General features: G+C 39.0%; 1 protein-coding gene across 7 annotated transcripts in view; it reads left to right on the plus strand.

Annotated features, from left to right (window-relative positions):
* anks1b (ankyrin repeat and sterile alpha motif domain containing 1B) overlaps positions 1–21321 on the plus strand; it is a 227912-nt gene that overhangs the window by 204612 nt on the left and 1979 nt on the right. For 5 of the 7 annotated variants that reach the window (XM_046859927.1, XM_046859929.1, XM_046859930.1 and 2 more), the window contains 8 exons: positions 1927–2034; positions 4573–4758; positions 6712–6837; positions 11390–11461; positions 13445–13531; positions 13619–13756; positions 16624–16791; positions 20954–21045. In XM_046859927.1, the coding sequence (XP_046715883.1) occupies positions 1927–2034; positions 4573–4758; positions 6712–6837; positions 11390–11461; positions 13445–13531; positions 13619–13756; positions 16624–16791; positions 20954–21045 (977 nt within the window). The remainder of the gene's footprint in view (positions 1–1926; positions 2035–4572; positions 4759–6711; positions 6838–11389; positions 11462–13444; positions 13532–13618; positions 13757–16623; positions 16792–20953; positions 21046–21321) is intronic. The other 2 variants (XM_046859928.1, XM_046859934.1) reach the window with 1 other exon arrangement.

Below are 21321 nucleotides of genomic sequence, written 5' to 3' on the forward strand. Positions count from 1 at the left end.
GCTGTCAGTCCCCCTGTAAATATTCGTTAGAATGATTATTTAGAGTACGTGTTTCTAAAAACAGGAACACTCAGCCTTTAAATAAATGATTTGATCATGTAGTACATTAATATGAATAGATTTGAGTATGAATCAGAGAGGAGCTGCATGTTAATCAGTGTACGAGTCTGGTTCACTCAATTCAGTAATATTGATCTTTATAAATGATAGATTTGAGTTATACAGTATATGTGGCATTTTCACATTCGTTGATGTTTCCATATACCTCCCATACTGTAGCATTATTCTGTCTCGAAGTTTGATTGGTTGACGTGGATGTGGTAATAATGGTGTATTTTGCTGAAAATGTCTACACATAACATGGATGAATAAATCACAGCTTAAGTACTATATGACAGGTGTGACATTTCATAACAAGCTTATTACATTACTGTCGGTTTCGAGAAGGATCGCTTTTATTACCAAGAGAACTCTGTACTCTTGAGCCAATTCTAAAAGGTCATTTGGATTTATTCACTGTCCGATTTCTTTGATCTACAAACATGCCCAGTCCACACTGGATTGAAATCAAGCATCAAGCTTCATTTTAAATGATAAAAGCTTCCCAGATGAAAGTACTGAGAAGTGCATGAATGAAATTGTATGTGATGGGGGGCGTAACGCTACACGTATTCGTACTGAACCGCTTCACTACAGGATTTTCGGTACGGTGCACACGTGTACCGAATGCGATCCTTGTTTCACATATGTACAGTACCTCACAAAAGTAAGTACACCCCTCACCAGTGGCGGGCGGTCAGGGCCAGCAAAGCCTTTTCTCTAATATTTATTCCCAACAGTTTATTCTCTTCACTTCGTACCACTTCTCTTGGCTTCTCTTCCAGTACATGTATGTGGATGTTAGATTTTTTGTCCAATGGAATTTCAGCCTCTATGTGCTGCCATGTCAATCTAATCTGCCCAGGGCCTTCAAAGTCTGTACTTCTGGCTTTTTTACCATAGAGAATATATCATTAATGGGTCTGTACCTTTAACCAATCAGATTTCAAATTCACCTTACAGTTTCCCTCTGACCAACTAATCAGAGGACGGAAAAATGCTGACGAATAGCGTCAGCATTTTTCCGTCCTCTGATTGGTTGGTCAGAGGGAAACATGTAACAGCCAAGGTGACTGGCAAAACCCTCCATATGTGAAATGTCTCTCTCTCTGTAATGCCACAGGTTGTTATATTGCGATTTTGTATAGTATTGATGGTTTCTTTAACGTGATAGTGGTGGTATTAAGAGGTGGATAAGGTGGGTAAGTCCTCACTAAAGGCCCAGGTACCAAATGCACGACCAGCAACCATTTGGATCATCTATAATTATTTGGTGTGCTCACCTTTGTTGCCAGATATTTAGACAATTTGAACTGCTATACAAGCTGCACATTAACTATTTGAAAATATAAGTTATATTTCTATAGTATTGTATCTTGGGAAGATACTAAAATGGCTGCTGAAATGTGGGGGGTCAACTTACTTTTGTGAGGTACTATATATATATATGTGTTCTAGGACCCCTTGCGAATGACAAAAAATCACGAGGTTTTGAGACTTTCCTTTTGATGGTTACTTTTTAAAGGGGAATTGTACATGTACTGTACAATCAACAAAAATGTTTAATTTCTTGCAATAAATGTTTTTATGTTATTTATTTGTACAAACTCTGTTTTGAAATGCTACTCCGAACGTCCGAGCCACTCGTGGCTGTCTGTCTGTCTGTCTGTCTGTCTGTCTTCCTGTCCATCTACAGTCAGTTAAAGTTGTGGAACCAGGAGCTCCTGAGCAACTCATAAATTAGCTCCATTATCGAAACCGTTATGTCCGTTTTAAACCGTGTTCGTCTCATTCTAACCTTTCGCTTCTGTTTTTTTCCATCCTCAGGTTCTTAAGATCGGCTTTATAGGGCATAGGAAACGAATTCTGGCATCACTTGGAGACAGACTACACGAAGACACTCCGCAGAAACCCCCACGAGCGATTTCCCTCAGGGTCAGTACGGCAGACACAATCCATCTGAAACTTTTTTGTACATGATGTGCATGAAGTGTAGAAATCAAGCATCTCGTTTTTTTTCTATTTAACAGTCTCTCTCTCTCTTCCTTCCTGTTTTTTTTTCTCTCTGTCTGGTTTTAGGACTGTGTCTTCAGGGACATGTCTTTTTAATACCCTCATCTTTTTTTAAAAAAAGTACTGGGCCAATTTTGTTTTTTTAATATAATACAAATTACTTTGTAAGAAGTCATCATAAAATATCAGCTTGGTGTCTACTCAGTAGTTTACCAGACTTGTTGAGATTAGAACAGAAAATTGATCCATATCCTACAGCTGCCAGCTTTCAAATTGGCGTCCAATGACTGTTAAATAAATATTGTACCATGATCGAAGTAGCTGTTTAGTAGGATCATGATTTTACTTACCATTACATGAATGACTACTAACACATAATATATTATTATATTTATGATTAACAATTAAATAATTAATCAGTTAGAAACTAGCTGCTATGAATGCAGGTGACATCAGTCATCTTCTTATGAATGACTTGTTTGTCGCCTTTCGTTACCAAACACCAAGTAACTAAATTAGGGTATGATAACAAGTCATTCACAAACTGTTAAACATTAAACTGTTGGTTACTTAAAATTAACCTTCATCTGGAGATCACTGGAATTATATATGTGAATATTTGATCTGTTAACTGGTTGCATTTAAGATTTATTGCGTGACTCTGCCCAGAGAAAAAGCTGCTGCTATTAAACATTGTTTACTTACTCAACTGAGTCGGTGTGTAATGGTGAAGGATCAGACCAAATAGACCAATTGATGGACGGTTTACGAAGAAATGTCATGCTCCTTGTAAAAGTATCTTTAAAATACAAAAATACAATAGTTCATCTTGATGCATGGTGTGACTTTTGTTTATTTCGATAAACCTTAAAGTTAAGGTATTTGGTATTTTATTTTAAAATTTTCATTTTGATGTGTCTTTGCCCAACCCTGAACTTTCATACTACAAATGGAGCACGGAGGAAAAAACACCCTCTTCATTCTCGCTTGAACATTTCCGATCGTTTCATTGTACATTCAGTGCCAGGCATGTATTCTTTTACTGTGTTGGCGTTCAGGATGTTCTCATACTATCCGATCATGTGGCTCTTTTCCAGCCTCCTAAATGGAGCACAATGCTCTTCTGTTTTTTTTATTTTATTTAAATTTTTTATTTTTTTTTGCTGTGACTCGTCATTCTAGGGATTAATCATATTTTTTACAATACAACAAATCATAATATGATGAATTGGTCATTATATATTTAGGGGGGAGGTGGTAGCCTAGTGGTTAAGGCATTGAACTTTGGATCTGGGGGTTGTGGGTTCGATTTGCAGCCATACCACGCTGCCACTCTTGGGCTCGTTAGCAAGGCCCTTAACACCCCATGGGTGCTCCGTTGTGGGAATGGGGATAAAGTACTCCAAAGCCTGGATGCAAAAGAAGGATGGTGGGCTTTGGGCTACTCGACTCTGTAACGAAATTGCTATAGAAACAGCAAGTTAGCCATCAGGACCTTACTGTCCAATGTGCCTCATGGTGTGGGAGGGATTTAAAAAAATACAAAAATTATATATTTAGTGTGTAAATATCAGCACGCTGGAAAAGAGGCAAATGAAAGGAAAAACTAAGGATGTGCATCTACATAACTGAGGTCGATGCGACTCGCAACTCACTTCAATACATTAACGAAACATATGCAATGCAATTTCCCCCTGTTACGATGCAGCGCGATCCGATTTTGATTCAACACAGTGCAATACGATTAAATAAAAAAATATGATGCTATGCGATTTAATATGACAGTTCTCTTTTCTTACTTTGGTTCAGACAGACAACAAATCATCAATTCACTTAAGTGCCCTCTCACTTCTATTGCATGGCCCTTTCACAAACACGCCGTTGTAGTCGAAAAAAAAGCAAAAACAGATCAAATAAAACCAGGTGTTCTTTTCCTGTTCTTTCCCCAGAAAGATGCATCTCTACCTCTGCCATGTTAATCTGTATTCTATGTGACTCTCAGGACTCCGCAGTGTTGTAGCATATAGCTATAGCAGCAGCAGTGGTGCTGAGAGAATGCGCTCGAGAAACATATTATTGGTCACTTTCTTAATGATGCAATTAGAGAACTTGTAATTATATATAAATTAATCTTTCTTTTTCCAACGCAAAAATGTTAAATAATGACGCATCATTATACAAACTTATATCCAAAGCACACTTTTTGAAATTGATACAAAATACCGATACGAATCGCCTAAACGCCTAAGCATCTTACTAATTGTATCTGGATAAATCAGCCTTAAATATCCTCCAGACAGGCGATAATGCCATGTAGCTACACCCAAGTAATCCCATCTTATCTTATTAAAATAATATTTAAGGTCAAACTGAGGTTCAATAGGTAAATAACGCTGCTAAAGTTTGTATCAATAATGCTATTGATATTACTGCTTCTGGTTGTGTTGCGTTTCTGTGCAGGAGCCCAGCGGGAATCACACTCCTCCTCAGCTCTCACCATCTCTCAACCAGGCTTATCCCAACGCCGGCTCTCTTGACGTGCAGCACCTCATCATGCAGGCCGACGCCAGGCGCCGCCGCAACGACAACTACTTCGAGGATGTGCCGCGCTCCAAACTGGAGAGGCAGATGGCACAAGTCAGTATGGTGAGTTTGTGACTCCATGGATGAACGAATCATGTGCTACTTTCTAAAGGGATTTGCGCACCAGTAGGGAAGGGGGTTAATATCCTACAATATCCATAACAGGGTGTGAAAATGGTTTGGTGGTAGTGTGTTATTGTGTTTTATTTTTTCTGAGAAAGCCGATCACTTGGTGTTTTTCTATGCAAATACCTTCCTGCATTAGGGCTTTGATCATCATGTATAGTGTATATAGAAAGAGGATATGAAAATACGTTTCTTGGTGTCATTTTAACTTACAAGATACGCTGGAAACTTCAATATAAGAAATATATAAAATATATAAAAAATTAGGCTGCAACTAACGAATATTATTATTATTATTATTATTATTATTATTATTTCGATTAATCAAATCATCGGATTAAAAAAACTTTTTAAAATGAGATGTTTTGCTTTTTATAACTATATAAAACCCCACTTTGGGGTTTTTATGTATAAAAGTGTACTTTTATAACATTGTTTTTCCTCGAACAAGTTCACTCATGCTGGGGTGTAAAAAAATAAATGAGTATGCTTGGTGGTAAATTGTGTGAATCAACATTTGCATTGTTTTTAATGATAATTGCAGATGGTAAGTTTACAATCATGCTTAAAAAAAATACATTTAAAATATAAAATCAAAAAATACCCAGACATTTTATTCAGTTGTGAAGATATAAGCATCAAGAATATATAATAAATTACATTTTGTATTATAATTAAATGATATCTGCATAAAATAAGTAGTAAAGCTGCAGTAAATCGCGTTTACAGATAAGTTACTGTTGTAGTGGACACATGCTACAAAAAATAGAATGAAATGGAGAAACGCAGCAAAATAACAGGCCTGATTTAAAAAAAAAAGGAAAAATATGCAGTGGTGTACAAATACATACGCATTCGCTAAAAACCACAACAGTGACTACAAATAGAATCGTTTACTGCTGCTGTTATTTGCTGCTTTTAGACTTAGTGTTTGTTCGGACCGATTTAATTGAATCCATCACTATGTCACGAGCGAACTGATTGCGCAACCTCGCGAGTCACGACAGAACAGATCCAGTGTGACTGTCCCGAAATTACAAACAGTTTACACAATAGCTCTTCATTAAACTACACCATTTTCACATGATGAGGATTCTACATATTTTGCTCACCGTGCTGATGTTTCACCTTCATCTGTGACTTTTCACATGCTCGTGCATCACTGTGGTACTTCATACAACACAAGCGCCGCTTTGCATAACTTTTAGGTTACAGTTTTCTTTGTTGCTTTGAATAGAAAATGCTTTCATGCCTGGGATCACTTGGATGCACACTTATTCCTGCTGCCGGTTGACCCTGTACTCTCTCACTAAACCGTAAATTTAGCAGCCCAAATAATTGCTAACGGCATTCGTTGACAACAAAATTGATTATCGATTATTATCGGGTTTATCGATCAGTTGTTGCCCTATATAAAAATATAAAGATATAGATGTAAAATATATACTGGCAAGTTATAGATTTGTATATGGGGTGAGAAATTTATATTTTTGAAAGTATAACGTCTTATGGACGTGGTTTATCTTTGTTGTTGTAACACATTTGTTGTGTTTTTTTGTGTTTTGTTTTATTTTGTGCTTTGTTCGAGATAGAAAATGAAATGAAATGAAATGAAATGAAATGAAATGAAATGAAAGCTTATCAGTGTGTGCACTTTTGCTAAAAGTGTGTTTGTGTGTGAAGGTGTGAATGTGTGTGTGTGTTTCAGTGCGATTATATAAATGCTCTAAAGCATTTTTTCGAGTGCAGCACTGTGTGTACTCACACCGAGGATAACAATAGGAACAGGATATAGATATATGCTGTATATGGACTGTTTAAAAAAAAAAAGAGTAGCAGTAGAACATATGACCTGCTCTAACTGCTGTCTCCTGATTTCCCGTTTTACAGCAAGGGGAATGGTGTGAACCCATCACGCTGCGACCTCCCAACGAGGCCACATCATCCACTCCTGTACAGTACTGGCAGCACCATCCGGAGAAGCTCATATTCCAGTCATGTGACTACGAGGCATACGTAAGCATGTTCATGTGGACAGTAATTATTTGATTCAGATTTATGGACTTTGTCCCAAAGCAGCTTTACAGAAATTATGAATATAAACCTTTCCATCAGAAATTAGTCCAGTGATGATCCAGTGCCAGAAAGAGCAAAGAAAAACTACAGTACTTAAGATGGTATAAGGAAAAAACCTTGCGAGGAACCCAGCTTAAAAGAGAACCCATTCTCATCCTCAACAACGAATGTCCATTCATTACAGTTCTATTGTTGTTGAGATGTTCTCAGATGGAGACTAGAAGGCAAAAACTGTAGCCCTAAAACCCTGTTTATATTAATTACAGCCCAAATCCATTTTGAACATTCTTGAGTTTAAATGATAATGAATTCCATTTTTATTGTATTCTGAGATATCTGGTTTACTTTCCAATTCATCTGCAGCCTCCGGACTGTATCTCATTTCATCTACATTTATGGCATTTGGCAGACGCCCTCTTATCCAGAACGACTTAAATTGATCTCATTCGTACAAATGAGCAGCTATGAGGTTAAGGGCCTTGCTCAGGGGCCCAAAAGTGTCAGGTTGGTTTGGCTGGGATTTGAACTCACAACCTTCAGATCCAAAGTCCAATGCATTAACCACTAAGCTGCACTAAAACTAAAATTTATTAAGGTCCAAACCCATAAAAACTAAAATCCGTCAGCCGCTGTTCACTTATTTGTAGTTATTGGTCAGTTTGGGGTTTTTTTGGCTATAAATGGGACACCATGAAATGTTTTATTTTTGCAGCAGTGTTTCATATTTCTGCTCTTGACTAACACCACGCACTCATGCATTGTTTTCATTGTGAGATTTTCTTTTCTTAAATGCTAATGGTTTTATTATATGGAATTATAATTATAACCAGAATATAAAGGATCAGATTTCGGACCTAAGGTCAATATTCTGAAATACTTTTATTTTAATAGTAAAATGTTCTTGTCTGTATTAAGTATATATTAAGGATATTCAAAGCACACATATTAGTAGCCTGGAGGACTAGACATGGCAGTAGAGTCAGACATTTACATTTACAGCATTCATCAATTATTCAGAGTTACTTACATGTATCTCAATTATACAGGACATCTCAGCAGTTAAGGGCCTTGCTTAGGGGCCCAGGAGTGGCAGCTTGGTGTGAATGGAATTGCAAGTCATGACCTTTAAAGCCAATTCCCATGCCTGAACCACTTTGCTCACCTCCATACCTCCTACCACACTGTGCTGTAAAGAATTCAGATGTAAATATATAAAAGACATGCATTGTTTTTGATCTCTGTCTTCTTCAGTGATGTCCTCCAGCGTCCACTTACAAATGTATGCTAGGATCTTTTATACGATCATTCATTCATTCATTTATTTATATGCTTATTCCAGGCGTGTCCAATGTTTTTCACAAAGGACCAGTGTGGGTGCAGGCTTTCATTCCAACCCAAGGGTCACACCTGATAGTCATTGAAAATGAAAATCATTAGATTTAAACAGGTAGAATTTGGTGTGGACTTGATTGTTTGGAATAAAAACATGCCACAATGGTCCTTTGTGGAAAATATTGGACACCCCTGATTTTCACTCCAAGAACTGTATATTTAATTATTCCTTTCTACAATTCTACAATTCATGATCCACCCAGACGTCCTACCTCTAGATGAAGTTCCCTTTAATTGAAAGCCACACTGATAGAATGGTTCCACATGAACAGCCCAAAAATCCATAAAGTTCCTGAGTAACTCAAGAGTTTTGAGGGTAGATTTGAACTTTAATTCATATCAACAGTGTGCTATAATGTTTCAGGACCACAGGTTGCATGAACAGCGCTCCTCACTGTACACCTCAACAATGATGGAAATGTAATGAATGGACATTCTGTGTTTAGGATGAGGACGGATTCCATTTTGAGTCTGGTTCTGCTCAAGGTTTCTGAACTTTTTTGAACAATTAAAAGGAACGAACTTATACATTCTTTTATAACTGTGTTATTTGTGTAAAGATTCTTTGAGACAATGTCCACTGTTAAAAGTGATCTACGAATAAAAATGTATTGAATTGAAAAAGTGTGCATACGCCTTGGACACGATACCGCGTTCGCCTAAGTGACTGTCACTCTCTGTTGTGTTCCTCTGTAAAGGCTTCCTCACAACACCTGCAGTTATCAGTCTCTGCAATTATCTCATTTTATACAGCCGTCAAACATCTGTAATTACATTACGGGTCTAAATAGCGCTCACACGATCTCGGTATCAACAGCTCATGCTTGAATGTGTGTGTGTGTGTGTGTGGATACAGTACATTTCATGCGATGTACAAAATCGGTGTAGAAGCATGAGAAACCCAAAAGAACAGACAAGATCCAGAGAGAGAAAGAAAGAGGAAGAGTGCTTTTCTGTGCTGAATAACAGTATTTCTCTGTTCATTTAAAGTGGCGGCCTGTTTTTTCAGCATCTCTCTATCCTGGAGTAATTTTAGCTAGAGGTTACATAAAGCTGCTCTGTTACCTAGCAACAGCCGTTGTGAATCCGGTCGGTCTGTTTGCCCACACGAGCAGCGATGCCGCAATTGTAGATCATGCCCGTGTTCGACTCGGGTTGAATTCCATTGGCCTTGGGACAGGACGGTGGAGTTACCGATACGCCGCAGACGTCTAGGGGTGAAAGAGACGGATGAAGAGATCAAAGACTGAGATCTGATGGAAACAGATATATTTCAGATCGTGTCTGCATTTAAATGAATCAGAATAAATTCAATGTTTAGCAGAGTGGCATTAACGAGTGTGAAAGGTGCGTGTGTGTGTGTGTGTGTGTGTGTGTGTGTGTGTGTGTGTTTGTGTGTGTGTGAATAGTAATTCATCTGGACAACGTGTGTGAATGAGAGAAGCTCCACCCAATACTGGCAGCAGCCCTCAGTGCCTCTGTAAACAGCATTTTAATCTCATTAGGTTTTATCCATCGATCTCAGTGGCACAAAAGCCTGACAGCTGTGTTTCCACAGACAGCAGACAGATGGGAAAGAGGGTCTGAAGAGAGATTCTGTGCTGTTGAGTTATATGATATTCCTATAAACCCCTTGCTTTATTAAATCGGTTCCCCACAGAGCTCCTTCTCACACTCCTATGCAGCTAAATTCAGAGCTGGTCTGGTCACTCGCATTACACTGTGCATGATCCGTGACTTTTCTCCTGCATAGATATCTAATTGACATTGACTCTGCTAAAATATTCAACACAGGAACTGTGTGATCCCTAGAAACAAAAGAGCTGCTCCTATTTTTTTGAAGGGGATATAATCGGAAAAGATAAGCACGAAGGGCTCTCGGATGATGGACGGATTCAAGCGTGTCTGTTGAACTTGTCGCACATGTTAGACAGTTTATTCAGACAGTTGTAGGTGTTTCAGGGGTTAAAATATACTAGATTTGGGATTATAAGTGTGCTGGGGGTTTAGAGGTTATAGGGGTTATAATGGGCTACATTGTCAGTTATAGGGGTTATACCATGGTTGATTTGGGGTTGTAAGGGTTCTAGGAGTTATATTGTACAAGATTTGCGGGTGTATGTGTTATCGGGGTTATTATGGGCTAAATTTGGGTTTGTAGAAGTTATAATGTATTAGATTGGGGGTGTTGAGGGTTAATTGAGGTTATTATTATTATACGTTTTCAGTTATAAAGGTGATTTGGGTGTGTAGGGGTTGTTGGGGTTATAATGTACTAGATATGCGAATGTAGTGGTTATAGGGGATATAATGGGCTAAATTTGGGGTTATAGGGGTTATAATGTATTAGATTTGGCAATGTAGGTGTAATAGTGGTTATAATGGGCTACATTTGGGGTTAGAGGGTTTATAATGGGCTAAAGTTTGGGTTATAGGGGTTATAATGTATTAGATTTGGGGTTATAGGGGTTGTAATGGGCTAAATTCGTGGTTTTAGGGGTTATAATGGGATAAATATAGGGTTATAGGGGTTATAATGTATTAGATTTGGGGATGTAGGTGTGATAAGGGGTTATAAGGGAGGTGGTAACTCAGTGGTTAAGGCATTGGGCTTTGGATCAGAAGATCACAGGTTCAAATCCCACCACCACCAAGCTGCCACTGCTGGGCCCTTGAGCAAAGCCCTAAGACCCTCCCCTGCTCAGTTGTAAGTCGCCTTGGATAAGGGTGTCTGCCAAATGCCGTAAATGTAAATGCAAATGTTATAATGGGCTATATTAGGGGTTATAATGGGCTACATTTGAGATTATAGTGGTTATAATGGGCCAAAATTGGGGTTAAAGGGGTCCTAATAGAATACATTTAGGGTTGTACGGGTTATAATGTATTAGATTTTAGGATGTAGGTGTTATAGGGGTCATAATGGGATAAATTTGGGGTTATAAAGGTTATAATGTATTTGGTTGGGATGTAGGGGTAGAAGGGTTTATGGTGTAATATGGTGCACATGCTGGACAGTTTTTTAAGACACCGGTGTTTGCACGATGCCTCCAGCGGTTTCAATCCGATCATTGTTAAAACATCTTGTTTTTATTTGCAGTATTTGGGTTCCATGCTGGTGAAAGAGCTGAGAGGAACCGAGTCCACGCATGATGCCTGCGCAAAAATGAGGGTAAGATTTGTCTTCATACTGTTGACCTTCTGTTCCACCCAAACCGTTGATGACTGTAGTGAACCCTGCTGACCTTTACCCTGGAAATTATTGTCTCATTCTATCTTATTCTATCTATCTTTTTTCTCTTTCAATCATTTCCATCTGTTGTCATGTATTTCATGTCATGTACTTTTTTATGTAGCATGCTCTGTGCTCTGTCTATCTCTATCTCTCTCTAATTGTTGTTTATGTTCAGTCTTTCTATCTGTCTCTTTCTTGCACTTTCTCACCCTCTGTCTCTCATTGTCTATTTGCCTTGTGCTCGACTCTCTTTTGTTCTACCTCTCTCTCTCTCTCTCTCTCTCTCTCTCTCTCTCTCTCATGAAATCTGTTTTAAAGCAGATTCTGACAGGTCCAGGACAGTGTAAACATGCTGAGGCAAAGATAAACGCTGACCGAGAAACAGAAAAAGCGGAGAAGAATAAAGCAGTGAATATATAACTGTCGGAAAGCTTACATGATATCAAAAGAGGGATGCAAAATTTATTCTGACCCGATTAAAAATTGGAGTCATTTACACAGGAGATTAGACTCAGATTCACATTCACTTTGTATATTAAATGTATTCAGAGGAATTGTCTTTCAGTATTCAGCATTCTCTTGAATGCTTGTGGATCAGATTTGCTTGTTTAGCTCGAGAAATGAAATTGGAACACTGCTTTTCTTTCTAGTTTTCTTTTAGTTGCATTTCTTTTAGTTGCAGGTGTACATAAGGATTCATGGAGACTGTAACATGGTGGAATAATAATGTTATAATATATATATATATACTGGTGTGAGGGCTAAAATGTGATATATTTGGCAGGTATAGGGCTTATAATTGTTATACAGTAATTGATTTGGGTGTGTAGGTTTTATAAGGGTTATTAATGTACAATATTTGGGGTATAGGGGATATAGCTGTTATAATGTATTAGATTTGGGGGTATAGGGGTTATAGGGTTTATAATGTATTAGATTTTGGAGTGTAGGGATTATCATGTATTAGATTTGGGGTTTAGGGGTTATAATGTATTGGATTTGGGGTATAGGGGTTATAATGTATTAGATTTGGGGTTATAGGGGTTATAATGTATTAGATTTGGGGTTATAGGGGTTATAATGTATTAGATTTGGGGTATAGGGGTTATAATGTATTAGATTTGGGGTATAGGGGTTATAATGTATTATATTTGGGGGTGTAGTGGTTATAATGTATTCGATTTGGGGGTGTAGGGGTTATCATGTATTAGATTTGGGGATAGGGGTTGTAATGTATTATATTTGGGGGTGTAGGAATATAATGTATTAGATTTGGGGTTTAATAATAATGTTTATAGTGTGCTAAATGTGGGGGCGGGTATAGGGGTTATAGGGGTTATTGTTCAGGGTGTGGGGCTACTGTATATGTTATTATATCTCAGTTACATTGGGGTAAATAGGGGCGGTGTGGGGTTGTTGGGGTTAAAATGGGCTAAACTCAGGGGTATAGGTGTTATAATGTATTTTTATATAATGTATAAAAGATTTGGGGGGTGTAACGTCTGAAGTGTTTATAGTGTGGAAGATTTTTGGAGTTTTGGGGTTGTAGGGGTTATAAAGTTTGGGTATGTAGGGAATTATAAGGGTTATAGTGTGTTAAATTTGGGGAATACGGGTTCGAGGGGTACGATTATATTGTACGAGGTTTGGGGGTATAAAGGTTGAAGGGTTCATGGTGCAGGGGTGTAGGGGTTATAGGTACTATTACACGGTTGATGTGGGGGTGTAGGTGGAATGGGGTTATAAGGTGATTCATTTTGTGGTGTAGGGGTTGAAAGGGTTTATAGTGTGAGGGGTAAATTTGGGGTGTAGATAATCTGTTTTGCTGCATGTTGGCCTGGTCTCATACTTTTTGAAATTTGAGGATTGTTGTTTTGGTGGCTTTATGATTTTTCTTTTTTCTCTTGTCTTTCCTACAAGAAGTCTACGGAACAAATGAAGAAAGTCCCTACCATAGTCCTCTCCGTCTCATACAAAGGAGTCAAGTTTATAGATGCAACAAATAAGGTGAGCATCATCTGCATTTCTTTTATTCTTTCCTCTTTACATCTCTAACATGCATCTTATGTTGCAATCCTTCTCTCCCCTCTACAGAACATCATAGCCGAGCATGAGATTCGGAACATCTCGTGTGCAGCGCAGGATCCTGAGGACCTCTCCACGTTTGCCTACATCACCAAAGACTTGAAGTCCAGTCACCACTACTGCCATGTGTTTACCGCTTTTGATGTGGTTAGTAACACACCTTCGTGTAATCATCATTCACATTTACATTTACGAGGTCCGGGAGAGGCTCTCGTACAGAGTGACTTGCTCAAGTGCTTTTAAATTTCTATCATTAAACAAACCATAATACTTTTTCATTAGATCACAGACTAACATAATCAGTCCAAAAACACAGAGGGGTGTAGGTCTAAGAACTGAAGAGCCTTGGTACATCCTTGTGCCCTGAGAGATGCTGAGACCAGTAGAGAACAGGTGTTTTGATGGAGCATGGGAATAGATTTACATTTATGGTATTTTGGCAGACATCCTTATGCAGAACAACCTACAGTACAACTGAGCAGTTGGGAATTAAGGGCCTCAATTAAGGGCCCAGCAGTGGCAGCTTGGTAGAGCTGGGATTTAAACTTGTGACCTTCCAATCCAGAGTCCAATACTAAGCGTCCTCTTTTTTCCTCTTCTTTTCAGTTTTAATATTGTTTAATGTTTAATATTTGCTGTAGTTTGCCTGTAGCCTCATTAAAGCATTTCATACATATAACAAATAAACTTGAAACTTAAACATAAAGGACATCAATCCAGAAAGATGTATCACCACCATGGGTCAAAACAGCATATGTGGTTTTAGTATAGAGTGAAACTGCTTGTTAGATATATGAACAGAGTATTCTGATATGAGATTGCTATTTCAAGAGTTTCACTTGGGGGCAAACACAACCTCTAAATTTTATTAAATTCTCTTGGATTCAAAAGCAGATAGCCATGGAACACTTTGTGACCTGGAATAGGAAACCACTACATAAGATTCCCAGAGACCCTCTGATATCTACTAAACTAGCTTCAACTTTCTGCAACTGGATACCTGTGAACAGGTTAAAGTAGCAAACTGGATGTAATGCAACACTACAGGACATCTCCAAGCTAAAAAAAAAGGGGCCATTAATTTATGTTACAGGTATAAAAATGGATGCTAGTGTGGTGGTACTACATGCAGTAGTAAGTGGCTAGTGTGTCCTTTAACCTAGCAAGGGGGTGCACGTATATTTTGGTGGGCCAGTCCAGGCAGCAGTGTGAACGCATGCATGGTCAGCGCATGGTGCAAAAAAATTTGTTCTTTTATTAACTCAAAAATCCTGGTTTTACTTGAACGCCACTCGTAGCTAAACATTTGATTGACTTTGCCCTTATGATTTGAATTCCCTGAAAAGTTCGATAAGTTTAATAACAGAATTGAAGAAGTGCTTTGCAAAATGGAAAAGTGGACCAAAGAATAACTCTATGACTAATAACTAATAACTCACACATTCACATTCAAATATGACTGAAAAGGTTTGCCTATGCCTGTAACCGCCCCCTCAGCAAGGCAGCAGGAATCCCCCATGCTACCTTTGGCCATTCTCTCAGTACTACCTGCCATTTGGCTGTTTGCCTTTGACCTGCAGATTCACAACCTGTCTGAGAGTGGGGGGGGGGGGCTGGTAAGCTCTCTCCTACTGGGAGTAAGTAGCCCTCAAAAGAAGGAGTGCTGACGCTCCTGAGGATGTGACAGTTTACAAACGTGACTGGTGGATAAACCTGAGAAATCTATTGCACACTGGCATAGAAATGGGTCAGAGACATTGAACTGGTGGTCAAGATTCCAGAGTGAGACAAAGAATCAGTGGGAGAGACCTGATAACAAAGTTGAGCTAGATATGGTGTGCAAATCACAAATTATGAACAACACAGGCAAAGGACTGCCACACTAACCGAGAGGCAAAATTAATTGATGAAGGGAATGCAGAACTGTAAATGAATTGTGTGGTGGAGAAGGCTGGCTACTGCCTACTGGCAAATTTCGGATCCCTAAAATAAAGTGTTGCCTAATTAAAGTATAGCTAAAACTTATATATAAATAAATAGTTTCTTTCCGTTATTAATATGTTAAAAACGATACATCATGAAACAATTGACACTTTAAAATCCATGCATCACATTGTTAACTTATACAGAATGTCGAAGTGCTTATGCACCATTGGCAAATGTTACCATCCTAATAAGTATCTATATACTATAGCAATCTAAATAGATCTAAATAAAAAATAAATATATGAATCTTGTTGCATTGCATTATGCAGAGAAGCTTCTTTTCTCCTTCCAGGAATCAGAAAATGGTCATACGGCTGTAACTTGGCTCTAAGATTTAACATTTACGACATTTGGCAGAAGCCCTTATCTAGAGAGACTTACATTGATCTCATTCATACAACTGAGCAGCTAAGAGATTCAGTTATTTGCTCAGGGTCTAGGAGCGGCAGCTTGGTCTGACTGGTATTTGAACTCACGACCTTTGGGATCCAAAGTCCAGCATTTTAACCACTTAGCTACCACCTGCTACAAACAAGGCAGAGAAATGTCAAAACTAAAGAAAAGAAATCCAGTTATAATTATTGTTGTAGAGTTAATTGGAAAATGTGGAACTTGTTTGACTTGTTGGCGCCTCATTCATGAAATTGGAACTACTGATGAGGAACATGTCACCTTTAATACAGAAGACCAAGCAGTTTGTACTCTCAAACTCTCCAGATCATGCCCTATGAATCGGATTACAATAAACAATATGAGACACTGCCCCATTTAAACCATGATAATAATAACTCAAAAAATACTTTTAGTTTTTATTGCTTAAATATCAATTCTTAATACCCCCAATATGGCTGCCTCTGCACCTTGTTTTGTATTGTTTAGTTTGTTAAATCTTTATTTATTTATTTATTATTTTGGTTTCCTATATCTTATAGCTTTTTTTATATTTTTGGCACCAAAAAACCCCATCATACTTGGCAATAAAGATGATTTTGATTTTAGCAAATCTTGTCTTGTGTATCTGTGGGTAGAATCTGGCCTATGAGATCATCCTGACGCTGGGCCAGGCGTTTGAGGTGGCCTATCAGCTGGCTCTGCAGGCCAGAAAGAGTGGCCATGGCTCATCCACCCTGCCTGAGAGTTTCGACAGCAAACCGTCCAAACCCATCCCCAAACCACGCTCCAACATCCGCAAATCTGTAAGTGCTCAACACACTCTCACACACACTCTGCTTCCTCTCTGTGTGCAGTGTGTCGCTTCTGAGTGCTGTTTTCTGTTTTCTCTTTCACTTCATTACGGTTCACATTTGTCATGTGTTTCACTGACTAATGATCATCAAGTCTAAAAATAAAAAACATTCTGTTGTGGCTTTTTCAGTGCTTCTGAGTGCATGTCAGCATTATGGAAGTATGTGACAAGAGCATCAGTTCCAGAATGTTTGGCACTTTCTGTTATTATGTACAAAAGTTTATTATAAAATGTCATTGTGGTTAATGGACACGTGAATTTTCCACCCATGTGTGGTTCCTTTCCAAACTTCATACAAAGACACACACAAGAGGCACACAATTGTATAGGACATCTTAGGATGCTTTAGCATGTCTCAAACCTGTTCCAGCATGCAAATGCCCCTGTGCACAATGGGTTAAAATATGTGAAAGATCTCCTACTGTAGAGCTCCAACCCTATTAAACATAATGAATGTGAATGCTGACCGCACCCAGGCCTCCTTTCCTCAGCTACATCAGTACCTCAACACCTTTGTGGCTGAATGGATCTCCACAAATCTCCACAATCACATTCCAAAATGATTGCTTATTTATTTATATGAATAGCCTTTTAAACAATGGACATTGTACCAAAGCAAAAACACATTGTACGTATTACAAATATACATTTCAGCATCATTAAATAAGCCCTATAAGTGTATCCCTATTGAGCGAGCCAGTGGTGACAACTTTTTGAGATGATCTGAGGAAGAGATCTTGAGAAGAACCAGACATGATTCATTACAGTTCCATCATTGTTGAGGGTATCAGTGGTTCACCAATGGACACTAGAATGCAAACACTGTTTATGGCTACTGTTTGTGCCAAAAACAAGTGAAGCACACTGTCTATATTCAATATTGTCCAAATCCATCTTCAAGGTTTAAAATCTAGTGGAACATCTCCCCAAAAGAGAGGAGCTAATTATAACAGCAAATGGGGTCAAAATGTGGAATGAGGAATTCAAAAAGAAGAGATGTATGCAACTCAAGAACTTTGAGGATGGATTTGTACTTTTATTGATATCAACAGTCTGCTACAATGGTTCATGGTACAACAGTTAAGAGTGTAACACCTGAACAATGATGGAACTGCAATGAATGGACTTTCAGAGTTGAGGATGGGGATGGGTTTCCCTCAGAATCTGGTCTTGCAGCAACACCACTGAAAGAAACGCTATGAAATGTATCTCCTGGCCCTCGCAGTGACTTACTGAACATGATTGATGAGAAAGTTGAACACGCCGTGTGTCGAAGTGTCTTTTTCTACACCTGCCCCGACACAGTGCCCCACTGACTCACACACACACACACACACACACACACACACACACACATCCTAGACCTTTCCCCTGCCTCCCCAGAGTCACACACAGGACCACGTACAAGACGGATTTGAAAATAGATTTCTATTTATAGCGCCACTCCGTCCATAACCCCACATTCTGTCTGGGTCACAATGACCTATTTTATTCTGCATTTCTTTTCTATTAGAACTGAATTAATACATGATGTAACAACATACAAGATTTATAGCTAAGAAACGGATGATAATGAATTGTTCTGTCTATCTTTTCCATGTTAAACTTTTTAATCCAGTAGAACATTTAGCTCTTGGTGCATTCTATCACAATGCTCCAGGAAATGTGATTAAGAAGCTTTTCAGTAATTGGCAGGTGGTATGAGGCTCCTCCCCTTTAGTTTAGAAAACGTTAAACTCACCTGCTCACCCTATCAGACACCGTCCTAGGGAACTAAGGATTGTTTTGTTTGGGGATTTAGGGCTGGTCCAAGGGTGGAACTATGGGCTGTCTAGGGGTAGGACTAAAAGCTGGTCACAAACAGCTGGAACTAAATTCCTTGTGTGTCAACACACTTGGCCAATAAACCTGATTCTGATTCTGATTCTGGTTTAAGGGTGGAACTAAGAGCTGGTCTAATTGCAGGACTAATAACTATTTTAAGGTATTAAGGTTTGGTCTAAGGGTAGGTCTAAGGGCTAAAAGCAAAACTTAAAGGTATCTAAGGTCAGGACTAAGAGCTGTCTAAGGGCAAGACTAGGGCTTGTCTAAAGGGATAGTGTAAGGGCTGGTCTAATGGCAGGACTTAGTTTGGGACTAAGGGCTGATTCAAGTGTGGGACTTAAGGCTGGTCTGAAGGTGGAACTAAGGGCTGTTTAAGGGCAGAACTAAGGGCTGGTCCAACAATGGTAGTAAGTCTGAGTGGTCTGAGACTGAGTCTTAGGAACTGGACTAAAATGTTGTATCATTTGATCAAAATAAGTAATGTGGCATGACATGGAGCCAAATTACAAGTACCACCTGAAGTGAATTATATATCATTATAACAATATTATTAGTATTAATACCTTCTCACTGTGTAATCTCTGGGAAATCGCTGTGGTATAAGTGGAAAAGTCACTCCAGACTGTGCAGTAATGCGAAAATAATCCACATCAGTGTGGTCATAGCATGACGTGAATCACACCACCCTGGAGTGGTGTTTAAACGCACAGTCTGTCGAATGTTAGTCCTTACTTCATGTATCTCCGTATGGAAAAGCCAGATAAAGAAACGATGGCGTAGATCAACAGATGGCATTGATTAGTGTGTGTGTGGACATGTGTTGTTATGGTGTGTGTGTGTGTATATATATATATATATATATATATATATATATATATATATAGATATAGATATAGATATATATATAGATATAGATATAGATAGATAGATATAGATAGATAGATAGATAGATATAGATATAGATATATAGATATATAATTTTTTCCTTGCATTAGAACTGATAGGAAAGTCCACATTGTGCTTATTGAATATGACAAAATATCGATAAAAGTTTGTGGACACTTGATCATAAGACTGGAGCTTTAGTCCACATTTGCTCTTATAATAAGGAAAATTTTTTGTTCCACTAGATTTTGTGGAGATTTTTTCAGACACATTGGTGTTAGTAAAGTCAGGTACTGATGTAGGTGAGGAGACCTGGGATGTAGTCAGCCTTTACATTCATCCCAAAATTGGGTTGGAGCTCTATAGCAGAAGATATTATGGATAAAATACTATAACAATACCTATTTTCGTTTTTTTATTTTATCTGTCCTTGTTTCCACGACCTCTGTGAATAATGTAATATTACACCCAGTGCTGGTCTAAGGGCTGATCTAAGGGTAAAACTAAGGGCTGTCTAAAAGCTGATTAAGTCCTGGACTAAGGGATGATCTAAGGGTTGTTTTATTGGTAGGATTTACAACTGGTCCATAGTTGGGATTGAATCATGTTCAAGGGCAGAACCAAGTGCTGGTCTAATAGTGTGACTAAGGGCTGGTCTAATGATGGGACTAAGGATAGGTCTAATAATGGGACTAAAGGCTGGTCTAATAGTGGGACTAAGGGCTGGTCTAACGGTTACACTGTTAAAACAGCCTTGGATACACCCTTAGATCAACCCTTAGTCCATTCTATAAGATGGACTAAGGGTTGATCTAAGGGTGTATCCAAGGCTGGTCTTACAGTGTAACTAAGGTTGGAACCAAGGATAGTTTTATGGGTGGGACTAAGGGCTGGTCAAAAGATGGGACAAAATGCAGGTCTAAGGGCAGAACCTAGGTCCGGTCTAATGTTGGCACTAAGGGCATGTCCTAGCATGGTACTAAGGGCAGGACTAAGAGCTGGTACAATAATGGGAGTAAGGGATGGTCTATGGGTTAGATTAAGTACTGGACAAAGGGTAGGAAGGGCTGGTCTAAGGGTGAGATTTTCTACATCATTCTAAACCATGGAAAGCATATGTTCATGGAGCTGGCTTTGTGCACAGAAGCATCGTTATGCTGGAACAGGTTTTTGGGTCTCCTAGTGACCCAAAAGTGAAGGGAAAATTTACCATGACCGCATCCTAGATACTTTTGCCCATATATCACTCACACATGGGATCGCTCAAAATGTGAGAAATAAATAATTGTTGCATTGGATATCTCGCTCTATTCACCATTATTTGCTCTCTCTCCTCCTTCTCCTCCTTCTTCTCCTGTTTTGCTGCTGACATGCATGCTCTCGAACTCTTGTGTCTAATTCAGATGGAGCAGCCTTCGATGGAGCAGAAGGGTCACGGCAATGTCCCATGGATCGTGGAGCCAGGACAGGAAGCCAAGAGAGGAGTCAACACAAAGTATGAGACAACTATTTTCTAATATGCACCCACTGTCCGCTCCTGTCTGTGTGTGTGCCTTTCAGAGCACGCCCTCTAGAGGCCCCCCAACGGAGCCATGGGCCCAGTGACCTTTGACTCGCCCGTGTCTCTCCACCCCGGTCCGGTCCAGCCCGCCCCGTTTTACTGTGGCCTCTGCATGATGTCGCTGCCGTGCTCTCTCTCTCTCTTTCTTTCTTTTTCTTTCTCCCACTCTTTTACATTCTCTATCTCTCTCGACCCCCCCTTCCCCCTCAC

The sequence above is a fragment of the Silurus meridionalis genome, chromosome 10 (genome assembly GCF_014805685.1).
Source record: "Silurus meridionalis isolate SWU-2019-XX chromosome 10, ASM1480568v1, whole genome shotgun sequence".
Classification (NCBI taxonomy): Eukaryota; Metazoa; Chordata; class Actinopteri; order Siluriformes; family Siluridae; genus Silurus; species Silurus meridionalis.